Below are 23,848 nucleotides of genomic sequence, written 5' to 3'. Positions count from 1 at the left end.
TTGATTTGGTTTTGTTTTTAGCCATTTCAACTTATCAAAGCCTTACTGTTCTTTCCAGGCTTCAATGTGGCTATCAACGTGGATCCAGAAACAGGCTTTGTCCACGGAGGAAACCGCTTTAACTGTGGCACGTGGATGGACAAGATGGGGGAGAGTGACCGAGCAAGAAACAAAGGCATACCTGCCTCTCCCAGGTAACACGGACACAAACTGATCGCATGTTAATAGTTCATTAACATGCGATCTGGCAAATCATTGAGGACTCCGAGGTCAGGTCCTCGGTATTTTTTGAAGTGTCAAAAAGAAGATAAGACTCACGCTGTACTGCACCATGCGATCATCTTCTCACAATATACGATCTTTGCAAGGTAGCACAATGACATCCACTTTTACGATAAACATCATCCGATTGGCAATGTGCCATTTTAGTTTTTTGTTTACCACGACTTATGATCCCGTACCAAGTGTGACACATCAACAAAAAATATATATATTTTTAATAGAGGCATATGACCTTACTAACATGTGTCACATATGAACAATACACACACATTGCCAGTTAAATTGTTTGATGTGCCTTCTGTTGTGGGCCAGAGTTTGATTTCAGTATGACACTGTGTGTTCAGAGACGGAGCAGCTGTGGAGATAATCGGTCTGAGCAAGTCAACCGTCCGCTGGATTGTGGAGCTTGGTGCCAAAGGACTGTTTCCTTATGATGGAGCTAAAGTACACAGAAATGGTATCCAGCATGCATCACGCGTAGACACACTTTTCACATTCCTGGCAACCACCAACTTTAATATACATGTAGGCTGTGGCACTTTTGTATTGATACCTAGGGGTGTAACGGTACGTGTATTTGTCTTGAACCACACTGCTGATTGGCTTTGTATGTAACCAATCAGATGGTTGTGTGGGCGGGACAATGCTGGGTGCTCACTGCTCAGACAGAGGCAGCTGCAGAGCACCTTGTTAAGACTTTAGATTACAAACTTGTTCGATACACCCTTGTACCGAATCGAAAACCCCGTACCGAAAGTCTTAATAAGCTGCTCTGCTTTCTGCCTCTGTCTGAGCAGTGAGCACCCAGCATTGTCCCGCCCACACAACCATCTGATTGGTTACATACAAAGCCAATCAGCAGTGCGTAGTCGGAACGCATGTTGTAAATGCTTCATTGTCGAGCAGATATGTGCGTTTAGCAGCGGACATCATACTCTCCCCAAATTATAAAAAACACTTTCCAGTCACAACTATTACAAACATCACTATGGGCCCGTTGACATTCTAGAAACTTAAACTGCAGCTCCGCTCGCTCACTGGCTTGAGGTGATGTGAAGGCTAATTAGCTTTTAGCGTTACGTTAGCTCATTTTGCTGTGTGTGTGTGTGTGTGTGTGTGTGTGTGTGTGTGTGTGTGTGTGTGTGTGTGTGTGTGTGTGTGTGTGTGTGTGTGTGTTAGGAGCAGCAAAGCCCTGTCTGTCTGTTATTTCACAAGAACTATCATGAACTCCATAGATTTCAGAGATGAGTACTCTCTCCTATTGCAATTGTATTATTTTTCAGCTATAGTTACATTAATCAGTAATGTAGCAGCCTAGTTTTGAATGGCAGGGTCCCTGCTATCACATTTTGACAAAAATGTAACATTTGCATAATAAAAGTCAACAAATGCTGTAATAAATTAAGCATGATGAGTAGACTTGAAACTGTTTAAAGTTGCACTTTTTATATGTGGAAGAAAGGTTTTGTCATTTTATTTAATCAAAGCAACAGCTTGAGGCAGTTTAATGTGGATTAACGTGGGCAGAATTATTATAGTGTTTCCAATGTTAAAAGGATAAAGCCATTGTTTACAAATTGGGTAAATAAATAACCAAAAAATGTATATTTGGTTGTTTTCTTACTGTACCGAAAATGAACCGAACCGTGAACTCTAAACCGAGGTACGTACCGAACCGAAATTTTTGTGTATTGTTACACCCCTATTGATACCAATTACATGTCTATCGAGATATATATTGATATTGTTTTATCGCTCATGTATTGTGCCTATGTATTGAGCTCACAGCATCATAAAAACAAAGTATTTGGCCTACATGTTTTCAGGGATGAAACAAGCGAAGAATAACAGAAATATTGGTCACATATTTAACGGCGATAACATTAAAATCCAAAAACAATGATTTAAAAGTCAAACCCACAGGACACTAGCTCACCACCAATTACATTGGTGTGAGTAAGAAATATGCTTCATTAAATTATGTCCATCACTCCTCTCGTAAATTATTTATGATAGCCAGGGCCTTCCTCTGTGGAAATAATCTAGGAGACTCAAAATAATCCACTAAATCAGTGAAGTTGCAGAAAACTAAAGGGACGAATAAACGAGCTATGGTTCAAAAGCTTTTGTGTTAGCACAGGGGGGTCCCAACCCTTTGCAATGCTGAACTATCAAAGCATGCCGGCGCCATTTTGATATTTTAAATTTTCAAAACAACTACAGTATTAGACTTTTTTCAACCATTCAGGCTCCCTTCCACGGACCCGGAAGGGTCTCATTCATAAAAATGTGCATAATAAATCATAAATACAATTTTTCAATCTATCCGTTGATATAAAGTTAAAAATGTTCCTATGTTTTATGCCCATTTTGTTAAAAAAAAAAGCAAAAATAGTCATTTTTATATATTGTGTAATTTGAGCCAAACGCATTAAAAATAGCTCATCTTAAATTTTTACTTTCAAGGCTTACATTTCAAGATCTATCCATCAATTATAAGTTTTTATAATTTTTTTAAATGTCTTTTTGTTTGTTTAATGTCCTACAAAATGTGCATTATTTCCCTAAAGAATATTTCAAGGTGGAATTTTTGACGTGAAGTAATTGGAGGCTTAAATAGGTTAATAATTCATAATAACGTTCATTTTGATTCATTGTTGTTTTGAGCAAGACCGTTTTTTGTTTTTTTTTCAATCTCACAAAGGGATTCAAAAGTGCTTAAAATATGTCATAGATATTTTTTCTATTTGTTTACTTTCATCTTTTTGATCTCTAGATCAATTTCTTGGTCATTTATTAGTTTTTTAAATTAAATTAAATGGGTTGTACTTGTATAGCGCTTTTCTACCATCAAGGTACTCAAAGCGCTTTGACACTACTTCCACATTTACCCATTCACACACACATTCACACACTGATGGAGGGAGCTGCCATGCAAGGCGCCAACCAGCACCCATCAGGAGCAAGGGTGAAGGGTCTTGCTCAGGACACAACGGACGTGACGAAGTTGGTACTAGGTGGGATTTGAACCAGGGACCCCCGGGTTGCACACGGCCACTCTCCCACTGCGCCACGCCGTCCCTTTTAGAGTTTTATTTCGTTTTAAGATCTTTTTTTGTCATTGAAACTCACTTTTTTCATGGAAAACATAGACCATGCATTATTTCCGTAAAGAATATTTCAAGGTGGAATATTTTATCTCAAGTTATTTGGAAGTTTAAATAGAACAATAATTCATAATATTGATTTTGATCTTTATTGTTTTTTAATTTTTTTGTTGTTCTACGGAATTCAAAAGTGTTCAAAATAAGTCATACATTATTTTTTGTCACTTAAATCGCGAGATCAACTTCAAGGTCTATCCGTCGATTATACGTTTTTTATTTGTTTTTTGTACCTTTATTTTGTTTTGACATCTTTTTGTCATAGAAAATGTTGTTTTTAATGGAAAACACAGACTGTGCATTATATACTTGGTGAGTTTTTTTTCAGTGAGCCAAGTTTCAGCAACAGATTATTATTCAAACGCAGCCAGGAAAAAGAAGCTGTTGTAGCGTGCATACACACACACACTGCATCTCCATGGTGACACACGACATTCAAATTGTTAGCACAACTCCACGTTTCACAGTTTTCAAACAACAAAGAAAAAAAAGGCGTTCAAGCAAAGCCTGCCTTCATTCCACTTTTGCCTCATTTATGCGGCAAAAGTCGGTCGTGAGTAAAAGGAACAGAGGTGGGTAGTAACGTGCTACATTTACTCCGTTACATCTACTCTAGTAACTTTTGGGATAAATTGTACTTCTAAGAGTAGTTTTTATGCAACATACTTTTACTTTTACTTGAGTATATTTATAGAGAAGAAACGCTACTTTTACTCCGCTCCATTTATCTACAATCAGCTCGTTACTCGCACCTTTTTTTTATCGTATTGTTAATGCATGCTTTGTTTGTTTTGATTTTGTCAGACACGCATTCAAAGTAGGAACTACGCATGCCTGCGTTTCACCAATCAAATGCAGTCACTGGTGACATTGAACCAATCAAACAAAACCAGGCGTTCACGTGACCGTCACACGTCGAATCCGACCTCAAAAAGTTGAAAAACTTATTGGAGTGTTACCATTTAGTGGTCAATTGTGCAGATTATGTACTGTACTGTGCAATCTACTAATAAAAGTTTCAATCAATCAATCAATCAATCAATCAATCAATCAAAAGTGTAAAGGAAAAAAGACACTTTTTATTTCAACCGTACTTCCCGTCGAAAGCCTAAAGACTGATCGCACAGTTGCTGTCTTCACAATAAAAGTGCCGCTCCATCGTGCCTGCGCTAACAAAATAAGAGTCTCCGAAAGCCAGCGCAAACAAGCTAGCAAGATACGGAGTTTGCCGCCAATGTATTTCTTGTAAAGTGTATAAAAACGAATATGGAAGCTGGACAAATAAGATGCCAAAAACCAACGACTTTCATGTGGTATTAGACAGAAAAGAGGAACTTTTTTTCTCCTCCATTTGAAAATGTGGACATTATCAGCACTATACTGTCTGATTCCAATCAATGCAAGTCATCAGAATCAGGTAATACACCAACTTATATTCTTGTCTTCATGAAAGATAGGAATCTATATGTTAAACATGCATGTATAGTCATTAAAACACCTTTAACATGTCAACCAAAATGGCAAAATAAATAACTATAAATTATATACTATGTATATATATATATATATATATATATATATATATATATATATATATATATATATATATATATATACATATATATATATATATGATATGTGTGTGTATGTATATATGAGGTAGATCACCTCGACTTGGTCATTTATTAAGTAATTGATTAACGTTGAAAAATATATTGGGGTGTTACCATTTAGTGGTCAATTGTAGGGAATATGTACTGTACTGTGCAATCTACTAATACAAGTTCCAGTCAATCAATCAATCAATCAAATCAATGAATGTCTACTGAGCCTATGGTGCTGTTAAGTTATTGTGGCTCAATTTGCCTTAATTTTTTTATTTTAATGTATTATTATTTAATATATATTATTGTTTTAGTTGCTTAAGAGATATTCCTGGCTATGTATTTGCTCATTACTATTTTTATGTTTCTGTTCATTATCTGTTGCCGTAATCATTAAACAAACAGGTTACTCATCAGTTACTCAGTACTTGAGTAGTTTTTCACAACATACTTTTTACTTTTACTCAAGTAAATATTTGGATGACTACTCCTTACTTTTACTTGAGTAATACATCTTTAAAGTAACAGTACTCTTGCTTGAGTACAATTTCTGGCTACTCTACCCACCTCTGAAAAGGAATGTGCTAAATAGTTAACATGTCGAGTATTTTATTTTCTCATCCATCCAGCAGCCTATTTTTTTTTATTTGTAAAATGTTGTTTTGCAGGCAAAGAGGTGTTCATTGCGTACGCCCAGTGGAACGAGCAAATCCAGCAGTCCTTTGAGCCATGTTTCTGGGTGTCTGGGGAGCCCATGGACCCCAATGAAAAACGTCCGGACCTGGTACACAAGAAAGGTATCTATAAAGATAGCGTTGGCGCATCCAGCCCATGGTGTGACTATCAGCTGAGACCCAACTTCTCCATCGCCATGGTCGTGGTAAGCGGACACACGCACTCCTGAAGCTTGTTGCTCCTCCTTTTTCACTATTTTAAAATGAAGACGTCATCGGGGTTTTTCTTCTTGTTTTATGATGGGGCACTCGACGTTAAAGCTGCATTGCCGCCTTTTACTGTATTGGAGTTTGGACCAAAGTTCCCTCCCTTCTCCCGCCCTCACATACATACCGTATTTTCCGGACTATAAGGCACGTTTAAAGACATAGTGGCTTAGTGGTTTGAGTGTCTGGCTTGATATCGGTAGTTTGTGAGTTCAAACCCTGGCTGAGCCATACCAAAGACTACAAAAATGGGAGCCATTACCTCCCTGCTTGGCACTCAGCATCAAGGGTTGGAATTGGGGGTCCATCCATCCATCCATTTTCTACCGCTTATTCCCTTTCGGGGTTGCGGGGGGGGCTGGCGCCTATCTCAGCTACAATCGGGCGGAAGGCAGGGTACACCCTGGACAAGTCGCCACCTCATCGCAGGGCCGGAATTGGGGGTTAAATCACCAAAATTGATTCCCGGGCGTGGCCACTGCTGCTGCTCACTGCTCTCCTCACCTCACAGGGGAATGCAGAGGACACATTTCAGTGTGTGTGTGTGTGTGTGACAATCATTGGTACTTTAACTTCAACTAAAATCTTTATTTTCCTCCAAACTCACCTTATAACCTGGTACGCCTCATGTAAGGAATAAGTTTGGCTGCACTATGATGGCAATATGACTCAAGTAAATCCATTGAAAATATAGAACATTACACACGGCGCTCAGAAATCTATCAAAATGTTTTAGTCTGACTTGAAGCCGGACTGCTTGATGGATTGTACTGTGCTTCAACATAGGAGTATTATCATGGTGTGTCTATTAGTTAAGACATATTATCTGCCGTTTTGTTTCGCAATATTATGCAACTTTTCTTACCTTCTGGTACCTGCTGATCTGTATTTGGGATCTGCATAAATCCTGAAAAATTGCGCGCGTCCGCATTTGTAGTCCGTGACGACCCCGTAGTTGATAAGCTTTTTCTTTTCCTCTATCTTCTTACTATGGGGCATTCATCCTTCGCTGTTGCCCTTTCTAATATAAAATAGTGTCATGTTCTTATTTGTATCTGTCAGTAAACTCGCCATTAAAGTGCTAAAACATTACGGTATAGTGAGTTTACATTATTCACCAGAGGAACTTAAGTTGTTAGAGAGTTCCGGTCGGACGGTTTTTCATTTCCGGTGTTGTTGTTTCCGGATGAGGAGATGCTGCTTCGTTATTGATTCAAGTAAAGTCTGAATGTCCTTAAAACAGTTAGCTCCATCTTTTGACACTTCTTCCAATCCCGTCCTTGCACGCTACACCGTTTCAACAAAGATGACGGAGAAAAGGCGCTGCCGAAGGTGAGCCACGTAAATAAGCGCGCCAAGAAAACCGGGCATCCTGAAGCGGCTTGAAGATAATCTGTAAAACATAATCTATGCAACCTTTTGATCAGAGAACCACCATTAAATGTTATGTAGATCACAAAGAAGTGTTTTAAATGTTTTTTTTTTTTTAAATGACTCCTTAAATGTGCCCTAAAAAAGATAAAAAATAAACCATTCATCGGCAGTGCGCCTTATAATCCGGTGACCCTATGGTCCAGAAACTACGGTACATGTATACCTTCCCAAAACCCGTCTCTTCTAGAAACTTCACTAACACTTTTTCAGACCGGCTCCTCCTGGCTGTCCCTAAAACCACACTCAAAACCAGAGGAGATAGCGCCTTCTCATTTATTTAATTTAAATGCAGGTTAAAAACATATTTTTACTCTGTGGCGTTCAAATCAAGTTAAGCAGGATAGCTTGGTCGTTTTATTTCTTGTTTTATACAATTTTTAAATTTATTAATTACATTTGAGTATTTTTAGGTGATACAGTTTGCACTTCTCTGAAAGTTTATTTTGATTTTGTTGTATTTTATTAATTCTTCCGTGTTACAATGTAAATGTGACACTTTTTTTCAAATTATTTCTTATGTCTGTACAGCACTTTCGCAAACCGAAGTTGTTTTTAAATGTGCTGTATAAATAAATAAACTGAACTGAATGCTAACAACTAGAGATGTCCGATAATATCGGCCGATAAATGCTTTAAAATGTATTATCGGAAATTATCGGTTTCAAAAAGTAATATTAATGACTTTTTAAAACGCTGCTGTGTACACAGACGTAGGGAGACGTACAGAGCGCCAATAAACCTTAAAGGCACTGCCTTTGCGTGCCGGCCCAATTACATAATACCTACGGCTTTTCACACAAGTGAATGCCACGCATACTTGGTCAACAGTCATACAGGTCACACTGAGGGTGGCCGTTAAAGATGTGCGGATAGGCAATTATATAATCCGCATCATCAAAGTCGTGTTCCACCCGCCGTTCACCCGAACCAACATTTTATCAGGACCGTACCCGCCCGCCAACCGCCCGCTGAAATACATCAGAGGTCGGCCACCTTTACCACTCACAGATCTATTTAAACCCGTTTTACAGATTAATGAAGATAATGGTAGCCGCTAACGTTCTCGCGAATATCCAATGGCGTTCATCCTGATGACAAGAATATGGGTGTGCTGTGAAGCCTTTGCCTTTAACACCTTCAACAACATGTACAAACCGATTGTTAGTCTGGCAACATGTTGTGTGCAGCTTCCGCAATCACACGTATGGGATTGAAAGGCATACTGGGTGATACAGAGTACACTGATGGTTGTGATATATACAACTTTAACCTTATTAATATGCGCCACGCTGTGAAGCCACACCCAACAAGATTGACAAACACATTTCGGGAGAACATCCTCACAGTAACACAATATAAACGCAACACAACAAATACCCATAATCCTGAATATATTTTACACCCCCGCGCCCCCAACCCTGCCCACCTTACCGACGCACACGGGGGGGGGGGTGTATAAAATAGTCAGGATGTGTCATGAATGCAAAGGATTATGGGTATGTGTTGTTGCGTTTATGTTGTGTTACTGTGAGGATGTTCTCCCGAAATGTGTTTGTCGTTCTTAATTGGTGTGGTTTCAAAGAGTGGCGCATATTACTCAGAGTGTTAAAATTGTTTATATCACAACCATTAGTGTACTCTGTGTCACCCAGTATGCCTTGCAGTCGTGTGCATGTTGCTACAGAAGCCACACACAACATGTTGCTGGACTGACAAGCAGATCGTACATGTTGTAGTAGGCGACAAAGCCAATGGCTTCATAGCACGACCTAATACTTATTATCTTGGTGACTACCGGCAGTCATTCAGGAGAATAGTAGCGTCTCTTAGCTTTATGACACGGGTCTTAAATGGCACTTTGAATGGCAAAGGATACCGATCACAGAACCATGCATATCAAATATTTCCGGATGGTTCAACCGCCACCCGCCCTGATCTAATTAAAATCTATTTTTTCGTCATGTCAACCGCCCGACCCGCGGTTTATCCGCGGACTCGGCGGATGAGACCACAAACCACGCATCTGTAGTGGCCGTATAAACAAGTTTAACACTGTTACAAATATGCGCCACACTGTGAACCCACACCAAACAAGAATGACAAACACATTTCGGGAGAACATCCGCCCCGTAACAGAACAAATACCCAGAACGCCTTGCAGCACTAACTCTTCCGGGACGCTACAATATACTACCCCCTAACCCCCTCCACCGTAACCCCGCCTCCCAACCTCGCCCACCTCAACCTCCTCACGCTCTCTCAGGGAGATCATGTCCCAAATTCCAAGCTGCTGTTTTGAGGCATGTTAAAAAAAATAATGCACTTTGTGACTTCAATAATAAATATGGCAGTGCCATGTTGGCATTTTTATTTATAACTTGAGTTGATTTATTTTGGAAAACCTTGTTACATTGTTTAATGCATCCAGCAGGGCATCACAACAAAATTAGGCATAATAATGTGTTAATTCCACGATTGTATATTCGGACATCTCTACTAACAACGCTAGGTTGATTACATCATGATGGCACGTACAAATATGCATGAAAACACTCCTACACCTACTCCTACTTCTACACACAGTTTAGTGATGAGAGTTTTTTAGTAATATTGCAAAACTTACAAACATTGCTTGGAGTGATTAAGAATCCATACCAGTAGAAACACTATGCACGGCACTTCTCATTCCAGTTGAAAACACTACATGGAAGGACATTGCGTAACCAAAATATGGTACCATAGCACAAATAATAACACACATTTCCAGTATACTTGTTTGGGTTTTTTTTTTCAAACCATTCGCATTATGGCCATCAGTTAAGAAAATTCAATAAATTGGTTGCATCGGACACGTTTCCAGTGAGGGTTGGACTCCGCCAAGGCTGTCCTTTGTCACCGATTCTGTTCATAACTTTTATGGACAGAATTTCTAGGCGCAGCCAAGGCGTTGAGGGGATCCGGTTTGGTGGCCACGGGATTAGGTCTCTTCTTTTTGCAGATGATGTAGTCCTGATGGCTTCATCTGGTCAGGATCTTCAGCTCTCACTGGATCGGTTCGCAGCCGAGTGCGAAACGACCGGAATGAGAATCAGCACCTCCAAGTCCGAGTCCATGGTTCTCGCCCGGAAAAGGGTGGAGTGCCATCTCCGGGTTGGGGAGGAGACCCTGCCCCAAGTGGAGGAGTTCAAGTACCTAGGAGTCTTGTTCACGAGTGGGGGAAGAGTGGATCGTGAGATCGACAGGCGGATCGGTGCGGCGTCTTCAGTAATGCGGACGTTGTATCGATCCGTTGTGGTGAAGAAGGAGCTGAGCCGGAAGGCAAAGCTCTCAATTTACCGGTCGATCTACGTTCCCATCCTCACCTATGGTCATGAGCTTTGGGTCATGACCGAAAGGATAAGATCACGGGTACAAGCGGCCGAAATGAGTTTCCTCCGCCGGGTGGCGGGGCTCTCCCTTAGAGATAGGGTGAGAAGCTCTGCCATCCGGGAGGAACTCAAAGTAAAGCCACTGCTCCTTCACATCGAGAGGAGCCAGATGAGGTGGTTCGGGCATCTGGTCAGGATGCCACCCGAACGCCTCCCTTGGGAGGTGTTTAGGGCACGTCCAGCTGGTAGGAGGCCACGGGGAAGACCCAGGACACGTTGGGAAGACTATGTCTCCCGGCTGGCCTGGGAACGCCTCGGGATCCCCCGGGAAGAGCTAGACGAAGTGGCTGGAGATAGGGAAGTCTGGGCTTCCCTGCTTAGGCTGCTGCCCCCGCGACCCGACCTCGGATAAGCGGAAGATGATGGATGGATGGATGGTTGCACCGTTTTGCAAGTCACAAGGATTAGAGCGTAGGAAAAAAGTAGCGGCTGCTAGTCCAGAATTTACGGTATATCCATTCATACATTGTATCACTTTAATTGGTTTTCCCTTAAAAACATCTATTAAGGTGTGGTGGCTTTTATTTTGCCCTGGTGTGGGCCCCACGATCAATTAATTACATGTCGGGGGAAGTCAAATTATTTTGAAAAAGAGTGATTGCAAATGAGAAATTGAGAAGCCGCATACAAAACACATTAGCAAGTATATTTTAAAATGAGTCTGTCAGAATGTTGATTGCGTATGTTTGTGAGGTTGACGATAATGTCGTCTTTGAATGACAGGCACCAGAACTTTTCACCGTGGATCGAGCCTGGAAGGCACTTGAAATGGCTGAGAAGAAACTACTCGGACCGCTTGGAATGAAAACCTTAGACCCTGAGTAATACTTTTCATTCATCCCAATATCTCATATTTGACTGTTTGTACATTGGTGTATTGCCTTGTTGAAGGCAGTCACCCTGTACTGCATTGATGAAGCAGACTCGGTCGTTGTATGTTTCATTTGTTTGTTGTGTTTTTTGCAGTGATATGGTCTACTGTGGCGTGTATGACAATCCTTTGGACAATGACAACTACAATGTGGCAAAAGGCTTCAACTACCATCAAGGACCAGTGAGTCAGTTTGAGTTAGAAAATTGGTACAAAACCCAAAACCAGTGAAGTTGGCACGTTGTGTAAGTGATAAAGAAAAACAGAATACAATGATTTGCAAATCCTTTTCAACCTATATTCAATTGAATACACTACAAAGACAAGATACTTAAAGGGGAACATTATCACAATTTCAAAAGGGTTAAAAACAATACAAATCTGTTCCCAGTGACTTGTTATATTTTTTGAAGTTTTTTTCAAAATTTTACCGGTCTCGGAATATCCCTAAATAAAGCTTTAAAGTGCGTGATTTTCGCTATTTGCGATGCGACTATCCATTTCCCTGTGACGTCACGCAGTGCTGCCAATGTAAACAAACAATGGGAATAACACAGCAAGATATAGCGACATTAGCTCGGATTCAAACTCGGATTTCAGCGACTTAAGCGATTCAACAGATTACGCATGTATTGAAACAGATGGTTGGAGTATGAAAATATTGAAGAAGAAACTGAAGCTATTGAGCGAATAGCTATTGACGCTATTCATAGCCATAGCATGGCCGAATAGCTGCGTTAGCATCGCCGGTAAAATGTGTGGACCAAACGATCAGGACTTTCACATCTTTTGACACTGGAGCAACTTAAATCGATCGATTGGTAAGTGTTTTTTTCGCATTAGATGTGGGTGGAAGGAAACGTAATATAGTTGCAAATGCATCTACAGGTTATCCATACATCTCTGTTCCATGTCTGCCTTAGCACCGCCGGTAAATAGCATGTTAGCAACGATTAGCCTAGCATGTTGGCAATGATTAGCTGGCAGTCAACATCAACAAAACTCACCTTTGTGATTTTGTTGACTATCGTTGCAAATGCATCTGCAGGTTATCCATACATCTCTGTGCCATGTCTGCCTTAGCACCGCCGGTAAAATGTGGAGACACTCCGGTACATTCAATGGGGGTCTGGCGGCAGACACTTTGGCATCTTCGGGCCAGTGGTGCAACTTGAATCCCTCCCTGTTAGTGTTGTTACACCCTCCGACAACACATCCACGAGGCATGATGTCTCCAAGGTTCCAAAAAATTGTCAAAAAAACGGAAAATAACAGAGCTGAGACCCGGTATTTGTCATGTGTTGAAAATGAAAATGGTGGGTGTGTTACCTCGGCGACGTCACGTTCTGACGTCATCGCCTCCAGCGCGATAAACAGAAAGGCGTTTAGTTCGCCAAAATTCACCCATTTAGAGTTCGGAAATCGGTTAAAAAAATAGATGGTCTTTTTTCTGCACCATCAAGGTATATATTGACGCTTACATAGGTCTGGTGATAATGTTCCCCTTTAACGTTCGAACTGGTAAACTGTGTTATTTTTTGCAAATATTAACTCATTTGGAATTTGATGCCTGCAATAAGTTTCAAAAAATGTGGCACAAGTGGCAAGAAAAAATGAGAAAAGTGAGGAATGCTCATCAAACACTTATTCAGAACACTTAGGGTTAGGGTTAGGTGAAATTCGGAAGTCTCCTGGGAAAATCGTGAGGGTTGGCAAGTATTGGAATTAACGGTGAATGCACAACTGCTGTATAATACCGGCGGGCCAGCTCTAATGTTAATTTAATATTGTCTCAAGGGCCAAAATAAATTACACGGCGGGCCAATTTTGGCCCGCGGGCCAGAGTTTGACACCCATGATATAAGCAGTAAGAGTTATGGATGCATTGCATTCTGGGTAATTGTTATGTTGCCTTTATAATGTGTTACAGAGCCGATGTTCTCCCGAAATGTGTTTGTCATTCTTGTTTGCTGTGGGTTCAAAGTGTGGCACATATTAGTAAGCGTGTTAAAGTTCTTTATATCACAGCCTTTAGTGTAACCGGTGTGGCTGATGAACAAGACCCCTGGTTTTCACAGTAGTACAAGCTAAAAAAAACTCTTAAAGCTGTGTAAATTCATTATACATCTCGAAAGAGTTTTGCGGCTCCCGTTGTCGTTATGAAATGGGTCAAAATTGTTCTTAGAGTGGTAAAGATTGCCGACCCTGCTGCCTCCCCCATTTTGGAAATGACGACAGGGGAAGCGTCACTCGTGACGTCACAAATTTGACCCGGCGGTAATAGTAAGCATGCGCTAATAATTTTGGGAAGCAAGTTTGACCCGGCAGTAGTTCAAGGCAGGCGCATATTACATGCCCGGCGGCAATTCAAGGAAATACGGTATTCTGTTTTTATTTACGAATTACACAATGTGCCAACTATACTAATTTCGGGTTTTGTACTACTAGTTACAGTTCTGATTTAAAATGTTGACTAGTGCCGTCTTTTTTGTCAAGTGTCAACGCTGTCATCCTGTTTTTCTAGGAGTGGCTATGGCCTGTCGGATACTTTTTACGGGCCAAACTGTACTTCGCCAGGAAGCAAGGTGAAGAGACGTACGCCAAGACAGCCACCTTGGTCAAAAATGTTCTGTCACGTCTTTATACTCACCTGGAGAGGTAGGTACTCTGACTAGTCCGCATCCTACATCAGGGGTGTTCAAACTTTGTCCAAGTGCTGCATTACGTTAAACAATTAAAGTGTAGATGTGTGTATATATGTATGGTAAGGTTGTCCTGATAACAATATTTTGGGAGCGGTACCAAAATGTATTTTGCTACTTTTCAAAAGAAAGGGAACAACAAAATAAGTAATTATTGGCTTTATTTTAACAGAAAATCTTATAATACATCCAACATGCATTTCTTTTTGCATTCAAATAATATATTTGTCATAAAATAAGATAGTGAACATACTAGACAACTTGTCTTTTTGTAGTAAGTAAGTAAACAAAGGCTCCTAATTAGTCTGCTGGCGTATGCAATAACATATTGTGAAATTTATCACTATTATTTTGTCAAAATGATGATGATTATTCATCTAGTTCAGGGGTCACCAACCTTCTTGAAACCAAGAGCTACTTCTTGGGTACTGATTAATGCGAAGGGCTACCAGTTTGATACACACTTAAATAAATTGCCGGAAAAAGCCAATTGCTCAATTTACCTTTAACTCTGTTATTAATAATTAATGATATTTACCTTTGTGGAAACACTCATCATCTTAATGATTTCTCACAATATTTTTGATGACATGTTTAAAATAGGTTAAAATCCAATCTGCATTTTGTTAGAATATATAACAAATTGGACCAAGCTATATTTCTAATAAAGACAAATCCTTATTTCTTCTAGATCAGGGGTGCCCATTACGTCGATCGCGAGCTACCAGTCGACCGCGGGGGGTGTGTCAGTCGATCTCCAGCCAGGCTTTTAAAAAAAATAGACCTAAAAATTAGTGATCATCAATCTTCACCAAGACGTCACTTAAATGACATTCACGGTACCGGAGGGTCTTGTGAAATGACGCTGGCTGCTGCAAGATCATTATTATGAAAATATGACCGAGAGGAAGGCGAGAAACACTTTTTATTTCAACAGACTCTCGCGCCGTACCTTCCGTCAAAACTCTAAAGGCCGACTGCACATTTCCTATCTTCACAATAAAAGCCCTGCTTCATGCTGCCTGCGCTAACAAAATCCAGAGTCTCGGAAAACTGGCGTGCACAAGCGATCCCTCAGAAAGCTGGCGTGCACATCACTTGTGCACGCCAGCTTTCCGAGACTCTGTATTTAGTTAGCGCAGGCAGCATGAAGCAGGGCTTTTATTGTGAAGATAGGAAATGTGCAGTCGGCCTTTAGAGTTTTGACGGAAGGGACGGCGCGAAAGTCTGTTGAAATAAAAAGTGTTTCTCGCCTTCCTCTCTGTCATTTTTTCATAATAATGATCTGGCAGCAGCCAGCGTCATCTCACAAGACCCTCGGGTGCCGTGAATGTCAATCAAGCAAGCTACGGAATTTGCCGCCAATGTTTTTCTTGTAAAGTGTATGGAAGCTGGATGAATTAGATGCCAAAATACTAACCACTTTCATGTGGTATTGTACAGAAAGGACAACTTTTTTTCTCCTCCATTTGAAAATGTGGGCGTTATCATCATTACTGTCTGATTCCAATCAATGCAAGTCATCAGAATCAGGTAATACACCAACCTATATTCTTGTCTTCGTGAAAGAAAGACATCTATATGTGTTACACATGCTTGTATTATCATTAAACACATTTAACTTGTTTACAAAAATGTCTCTTTCATAAATGAATAAATATAAATGATATATATAAATGAGGTAGATCCCCTCGAGTTGGTCAATTGAAAAGTAGCTCGCCTGCAGAAAAAGTGTGGGCACCCCTGTTCTAGATTTTCCAGAACTAAAATTTTAAAATAAATTCAAAAGACTTTGAAACAAGATTTAAATTTGATTCTATATATTTTCTAGATTTGCCAATTGATTTTTTTGGAATTTTAATCATAACAATTTTGAAGAAATATTTCACAAATATTATTTTTCGAAAAAACAGACGCTAAAATGAAGAATTTAATTAAAATGGTAATGGTAAATGGGTTATACTTGTATAGCGCTTTTCTACCTTCAAGGTACTCAAAGCGCTTTTGACACTATTTCCACATTTACCCATTCACACACACATTCACACACTGATGGTGGGAGCTGCCATGCAAGGCCCTAACCACGAACCATCAGGAGCAAGGGTGAAGTGTCTTGCTCAAGGACACAACAGACGTGACGAGGTTGGTAGAAGGTGGGGATTGAACCAGGTACCCTTAAGTTGCTGTGACGGCCACTCTCCCAACTTCGCCACGCTGTCCAATGTATTTATTATTCTTTACAATAAAAAAAATAAATTTACTTGAACATTGATTTAAATGAGCGAGGAGACTCGTGACTTTTGTGCTCACCAGTAAATCCATCCATCCATCCATTTTCTACCGCTTATTCCCTTTCGGGGCCGCGGGGGGCGCTGGCGCCTATCCCAGCTACAATCGGGCGGAAAACAGGGTACACCCTGGACAAGTCGCCACCTCATCGCAGAGCCAACACAGATAGACAACATTCACACTCACCTTCACACACTAGGGCCAATTTAGTGTTGCCAATCAACCTATCCCCAGGTGCATGTCTTTGGAAGTGGGAGGAAGCCGGAGTACCCGGAAGGAACCCACGCATTCACGGGGAGAACATGCAAACTCCACACAGAAAGATCCCGAGCCTGGATTTGAACCCAGGACTGCAGGACCTTCGTATTGTGAGGCAGACGCACTAACCCCTCTGCCACCGTGAAGCCTTCACTAGTAAATGTCCCTTCCAAATAGACCCCAGTGGCACCTTGGATAAAACTGTCACCACATTTTGAAGAAATAAATGACATATTTAAAGAAAACCTTTTAAAAAATGTTCCCTGGATGTACTTACATTTGTGTCAAATGATTAGGGCCTTTTTAAGTTATTTTGAGTAATGAAAGCAAGTAATAACCTGTGATTAGTCATGATTAATCTATTTTTTTAAATCATTTGACAACATCTTTCTTGATACATTAGTTTTTAAAAATATTTTTAAAATCCAAACAAGCTGTTAGAACCACTTTGGAAACCCCTGTTCCACAAAACCGTTATTTGGTAGTTTTGCTTGTTATTTATAAATGACAAACAGAGTGTTTTATATTTAGATGTGTACTCCCCTGATAAAAACGGTAACCTGTGAATAATGTCATATTTCTGCCTTTTCCACAACCTGTCGTCCCCTGTCTCAGGTCACCGTGGAAAGGTCTGCCAGAGCTGACCAACGAGAACGGCCAGTACTGCCCATTTAGCTGCGAGACCCAGGCGTGGTCTTTGGCTTGTGTGCTGGAAGTACTGTACGACTTCTAGAAAACCTCGACACGGCCCTCTTCCCCGTGCACTCGCTCGTTATTGTGTAGATCAATGTAGCGCTTTTCAGTGGTGCATGTTGACGTCAAAAGGCAAACCCATGCTACGCTAGAGTCCATTTAACTGTTGTTCAGGACATTTGAATTCACCCTTGTTAAATACACGTGCGCTCGACCGGAAACATGTACAGTGGTACCTTGGTGTGTGTTGAGAAGCCATTCCAAAAGGTCGGACGAAAAGTACATTTAAAAAAAATTATGTCAACACAAAACATAGTTCTTCGAAACCAACAAAAGTTTTACTTGCAATAAACAAAGCGAATTTGAAGTACGTTACAAATTTTAGGATACAACAATGTGGAAAGTTCATCCATCAATTCATTTTTCGCTGCTAGTCCAGGTTGCGGAGGCAGCAGTCTAAGCAAAGATGCCCAGACTTCCCTGGTTCCACAGGGGGGAGACTGCGGCATCCCCAGGCCAGCTGTGAGACGTAGTCCTTCCAGCGTGTCCTAGGTCTGCCCTGAGGACTCTTTCCTTCTGGACGTGCCAAAAACACCTCACCGGCGAGGCGTCCAGGAGGCATCCGTAGTAGATGCCCAACCCACCTTGACACTCTACTCCGAGTCTCTCCCGGATGACCGAACTCCTCACCCTATCTCCGAGGTTGATCACAGACATCCTGCGGAGGAAACTAATTTCTGCCACCCTGTCCTTTCAAAGTTCATGACCATAGGTGAGGGCAGGAACATAGATTGGCTCAGCTCCTTCTTCACCACAACAGACCAGTACAGCTGTGAGACGTAGTCCTTCCAGCGTGTCCTAGGTCTTCTTCACCACAACAGACCAGTACAGCTGTGAGACGTAGTCCTTCCAGCGTGTCCTAGGTCTGCCCTGAGGACTCTTTCCATCTGGACGTGCCAAAAACACCTCACCGGCGAGGCGTCCAGGAGGCATCCGTAGTAGATGCCCAACCCACCTCGAGACTCTACTCCGAGTCTCTCCCGGATGACCGATCTCCTCACCTTATCTCCGAGGTTGATCACAGACATCCTGCGGAGGAAACTAATTTCTGCCACCTTGTCCTTTCAAAGTTCATGACCATAGGTGAGGGCAGGAACATAGATTGGCTCAGCTCCTTCTTCACCACAACAGACCAGTACAGTGACTGCATCACTGCACCAATCCGTCTGTCAATCTCACGTTCCATTCTTCCCTCACTCGTGAACAAGACTTCGTGATACTCAAACTCCTACACTTGAGGCAGAACTTCACTCCCAACTCAAAGGGTGCAGTCCACCCTTTTACAACTGAAAACGATGGCCTCGGATTTGGAGGTGCTGGTCCTTATCCCAGCATCTTCACACTCAGCTGAAAACCGCCCAAGTGAACGCTGAAAGTCCCAGCCTGACGTAGCCAACAGGGCCGCATCGTCTGCAAAAAGCAGAGATGCGACCCTCTGGCCACCTAATTGGAAACTCTCCACACCCTGACTGCACCTAGAAATTCTGTCTATAAAGATAACGAACAGGACAGGTCAACGTCCACTTGTCTGACAGCGAACCAGAGTCCTGCTCCGATTGTACAGGGACTGAATGGTGCGTAGCAACAGACCCTGGACAGGACACTGCAAGGAACACGATTGAATGCCTTCTCCAAATCCACTAGTGGAATGGTTGAGCAGTACCCTAGCAAGGGCATAAATTATAATTGGACCACACCCTCCCGTCTCCCTTCCTTAAAAACGGGACCACCACCCCGGTCTGCCAGTCCAGAGTTGAAGAGACCTGTCTGCTACAACATCCAGAGCTTTGAAGTATTCGGGGCGAATCCCATCCTCTCCTGGTGACTGGGCAATGTTTTAATGACATCAGCGACCCCAGCTCCAGTAATGGACATGTCAAATGGAAATTTCACTCCCTTTTTAGACCAGTTGATCTGCCGTTTCTTTTCTTTTTCTCCTATGTCCCACTCTCCCTTGTGGAGGGGGTCCGGTCCGATCCGGTGGCCATGTACTGCTCGCCTGTGTATCGGCTGGGGACATCTCTGCGCTGCTGATCCGCCTCCGCTTGGGATGTTTTCCTGCTGGCTCCGCTGTGAACGGGACTCTCGCTGCTGTGTTGGATCCGCTTTGGACTGGACTCTTGCGACTATGTTGGATCCATTATGGATTGAACTTTCACAGTATCATGTTAGACCCGCTCGACATCCATTGCTTTCCTCCTCTCCAAGGTTCTCATAGTCATCATTGTCACCGACGTCCCACTGGGTGTGAGTTTTCCTTGCCCTTATGTGGGCCTACCGAGGATGTCATAGTGGTTTGTGCAGCCCTTTGAGACACTAGTGATTTAGGGCTATATAAGTAAACATTGATTGATTGATTGAATTATTTTGACCTGACAAATCACTCAAAAACCACTGACAGCTTTTTTAAAAGCTGTCAACAGACACCCAACGTACTTTGTGTCACTTCATGCAGTTTATAGATCGGGCTTTTAGCCTGGTACCTAGCACGCTATGGGTGTACGGATTCGTTTTGACGATGATTCGTAATTTGTGGTTGCCGATGCGATTCAGGGACCAGCTGGTATTTTTAGAGCGACCTGATCCAAAACGATTCAGTGAGTTGAAACGGATTTAGTAACTTTTTAGCAAAACAAATCAAGCAGTGTGAAATAAAAGAATTCCCGTTATTTCCTTTAAGGGCACTATGGATAAAAACAATGAGTGTCCAACTCATTCTCGTCTTATTTGAATGAAGTGCAACCGACACTTAAGGTTAAACCAACACACTGCTCACATTTTAAACACTCAAATGTTCAGTAAAATTCTAAGAGTACAAATACTCGCTAAACAAAGTTCTGTTCTCCCAGGTGTGTGGAAGTCGGCCGTGTCTTTTGTAGCTTAAAGTTGTGTTGTGTAGTGTCGTTTTTTGTTGTTGTTCTGGCTTTTGCAAACGTGCTGTAGCGGAAAGTCGTTGTGTCGTAATTATTGATATTGTCTTGTGCCTTTTGCGTTTGTTGTGAGCTTTCTCGACCAGCCGCCATTTTGTTTTGGTGACGTTTAACGTCCTAAGATTAATATAAAATCTGCCATTCCTAAATCCAATGTTTTCCTTTTTCTAGTGTCGATAAAATCGATCGAATCCCTTTATTCTCTGCATTTGACCTATCACCCTGGATCACCCCCTCGGAAGTGAGGGGAGCAGTGGGCAGCATCATTTATGGTGATTTAACCCCCAATTCCAACCCCTAATGCTGAGTGCCAAGCAGGGAGGTAATGGGTCCCATTTTTATAGTCTTTGGTCTGACTTAGCCGGGATTTAAACTCACGACCTACGGATCTCAGGGCGGACACTCTACCCACTAGGCCACCGAGTAGGTATACTCTTGTTGGCCGAGATTTTTGCTGCAAACTTTTCTTCCTCACTTACTTTTTCAAAGCGTGGGCACCAGCATTGACTCCATGTTCAATCAATCAATCAATGTTTACTTATATAGCCCTACATCACTAGTGTCTCAAAGGGCTGCACAAACCACTATGACATCCTCGGTAGGCCTACATAAGGGCAAGGAAAACTCACACCCAGTGGGACGTCGGTGACAATGATGACTATGAGAACCTTGGAGAGGAGGAAAGCAATGGATGTCGAGCGGGTCTAACATGATACTGTGAAAGTTCAATCCATAGTGGATCCAACACGGCCGCGAGAGTCCAGTCCAAAGCGGATCCAACACAGCAGCGAGAGTCCCGTTCACAGCGGGGCCAGCAGGAAACCATCCCGAGCGGAGATGTCCCCAGCCGATACACAGGCAAGCAGTACATGGCCACCTGAACATAGGAGAAAAAGAAAAGAAACGGCAGATCAACTGGTCTAAAAAGGGAGTCTATTTAAAGGCTAGAGTATACAAATGAGTTTTAAGGTGAGACTTGAATGCTTCTACTGAGGTGGCATCTCGAACTGTTACCGGGAGGGCATTCCAGAGTACTGGAGCCCGAAATGAAAACGCTCTATAGCCCGCAGACTTTTTTAGGGCTTTGGGAATCACTAATAAGCCGGAGTCCTTTGAACGCAGATTTCTTGCCGGGACATATGGTACAATACAATCGGCAAGATAGGATGGAGCTAGACCGTGTAGTATTTTATACGTAAGTAGTAAAACCTTAAAGTCACATCTTAAGTGCACAGGAAGCCAGTGCAGGTGAGCCAGTACAGGCGTAATGTGATCAAACTTTCTTGTTCTTATCAAAAGTCTAGCAGCCGCATTTTGTACCAACTGTAATCTTTTAATGCTAGACGTGGGGAGACCCGAAAATAATACGTTACAGTAATCGAGGCGAGACGTAACAAACGCATGGATAATGATCTCAGCGTCTTTAGTGGACAGAATGGAGCGAATTTTAGCGATATTACGGAGATGAAAGAAGGCCGTTTTAGTAACGCTTTTAATGTGTGAGAGTTGGGTCGAAAATAATACCCAGATTCTTTACCGAGTCGCCTTGTTTAATTGTTTGGTTGTCAAATGTTAAAGTTGTATTATTAAATAGAGGTCGGTGTCTAGCAGGGCCGATAATCAGCATTTCCGTTTTTTTGGCGTTGAGTTGCAAAAAGTTAGCGGACATCCATTGTTTAATTTCATTAAGACACGCCTCCAGCTGACTACAGTCCGGCGTGTTGGTCAGCTTTAGGGGTATGGTGGGTTGTTATGCAGTCGTACTCCAAAAAAATCCAGACTAATTTACCAACGAGTGGAACTATTTGAGCAGGTTTTCGCCAAAAAACAAGGTACCGCTGTACTGTTTTGATTGCGGTGCTGCTTTCGTCAACGTCAACTAATCCCGAGTAAGAGAACCAAGGCGGAGCCTGGAATAGACGCATGTTGCCGTGAGACCCGTACAAAAGTACTTCATCTAGACACCGTCAGTTCACTTTCACACGCCGTGAGAACGCTCCCACATTCCAGTCCCGTTAGAACCCGGAAGTAACGTTTCGTGATCAACCAACCAAGTTTTAACTTCTACAAGTCTCGACAGTTTTTTAAAAGACTGACAAACCAGCAAAGTTTTGAGGTCTTACGTTTGATCCAACGTCCTCGTTTGGTCGCCGGTTTCTAGCTGTCCGTGTGTCTCTGTTAAATTTTGGGTCCCCTGCAAAAGGTGCAAGGCGTAAGTATTTCTGTCCAATACTTGATGTTCCGTCCCTCTCAGATCTTCCCCACAATCTTGACATTTGTACACAATCAGCATCAATAATCATTTCCCCTCCTTGTGCGTAACTGCATCTGTTGCACCTTATGTTCTGTTTAGCCACTGGAAGAAAGTAGAGAATGTCTAATATATTCAACATGTATACATACTACTTGTTTGCTCTTCATTGTACTAAAACCTGCAGGTGAATAAAAACATGTGCAGTTAGGGAGTGCTTCTCAATGACTTTCTCCCCCAGGGAACAACATTTTTTTACGCCCCCTGAAGTTAATGTTTATTTTTTTACTTTATGTGTCAAGATAGTTCTTTACTAACACTAAAGAGGCTACTTTGCTATTCGCAGGAGTGCCCAAACATTTTGACTTGGGGGCCACATTGGGCTAAAAATAGTTAAACAAGGTACGTGCGGGTGTTTTTTCTACTTGCAAATGGATTTTTCTATTTGCAAATTGTTTTTGTATTTGAAAAAAAAAGTTTTTTTTATCTTGCAAATCATTTTTTTACTTGAAGAAAATAGTTTTTTGCATGCAAACTCATTTTATGTTTGAAAGAAAAATATTCATTTTACTTGAGATTTGTTTTTTTAATTGCAGAAAGTTATTTTCTTTACTTGCGAATCGTTTTTTTCTTGCAGAATTATTTTTTTGCTTGCAAACGCTTTGTATTTTAAAATATTGTTTTTTACTTGCGATTTTTTTGCGTTTGTTTAGTTTTTTTAATTGCAAAATATATCTTCTTTTACTTGTGAATCATTTATTTGATTGCAGAAAAGTTATTTGCTTGTGTACTGTTTTTATATTTGAATTTTTTGGGTTTTTTACTTGCAATTTGTTTTTTTAAATTGCAGAAAATAGTTTTATTTAATGTGAATAATTTTTTGGATTGCAGGAAAAAAAATTGTTTTTACTTTCGAATCATTTTTTCAATTAAATAATTGT

The 23,848-nt window shown here is 41.4% G+C and overlaps 1 protein-coding gene across 4 annotated transcripts in view; it reads left to right on the top strand.

The window, feature by feature from the left end:
* agla (amylo-alpha-1, 6-glucosidase, 4-alpha-glucanotransferase a) overlaps window positions 1–23,117 on the top strand; it is a 145,174-nt gene extending 122,057 nt beyond the window's left edge. For all 4 annotated transcript variants that reach the window (XM_061890480.1, XM_061890481.1, XM_061890482.1 and 1 more), the window contains 7 exons: window positions 59–194; window positions 627–739; window positions 5,719–5,930; window positions 11,577–11,674; window positions 11,820–11,907; window positions 14,249–14,382; window positions 17,589–23,117. In XM_061890480.1, the coding sequence (XP_061746464.1) occupies window positions 59–194; window positions 627–739; window positions 5,719–5,930; window positions 11,577–11,674; window positions 11,820–11,907; window positions 14,249–14,382; window positions 17,589–17,706 (899 nt within the window). In that variant the 3' untranslated portion in view covers window positions 17,707–23,117. The remainder of the gene's footprint in view (window positions 1–58; window positions 195–626; window positions 740–5,718; window positions 5,931–11,576; window positions 11,675–11,819; window positions 11,908–14,248; window positions 14,383–17,588) is intronic.
* Window positions 23,118–23,848: the final 731 nt, after the last annotated feature.

This window comes from Nerophis ophidion, linkage group LG28 (genome assembly GCF_033978795.1).
Source record: "Nerophis ophidion isolate RoL-2023_Sa linkage group LG28, RoL_Noph_v1.0, whole genome shotgun sequence".
Lineage (NCBI taxonomy): Eukaryota > Metazoa > Chordata > Actinopteri > Syngnathiformes > Syngnathidae > Nerophis > Nerophis ophidion.
This window is presented reverse-complemented; position numbering and strand designations above follow the sequence as displayed.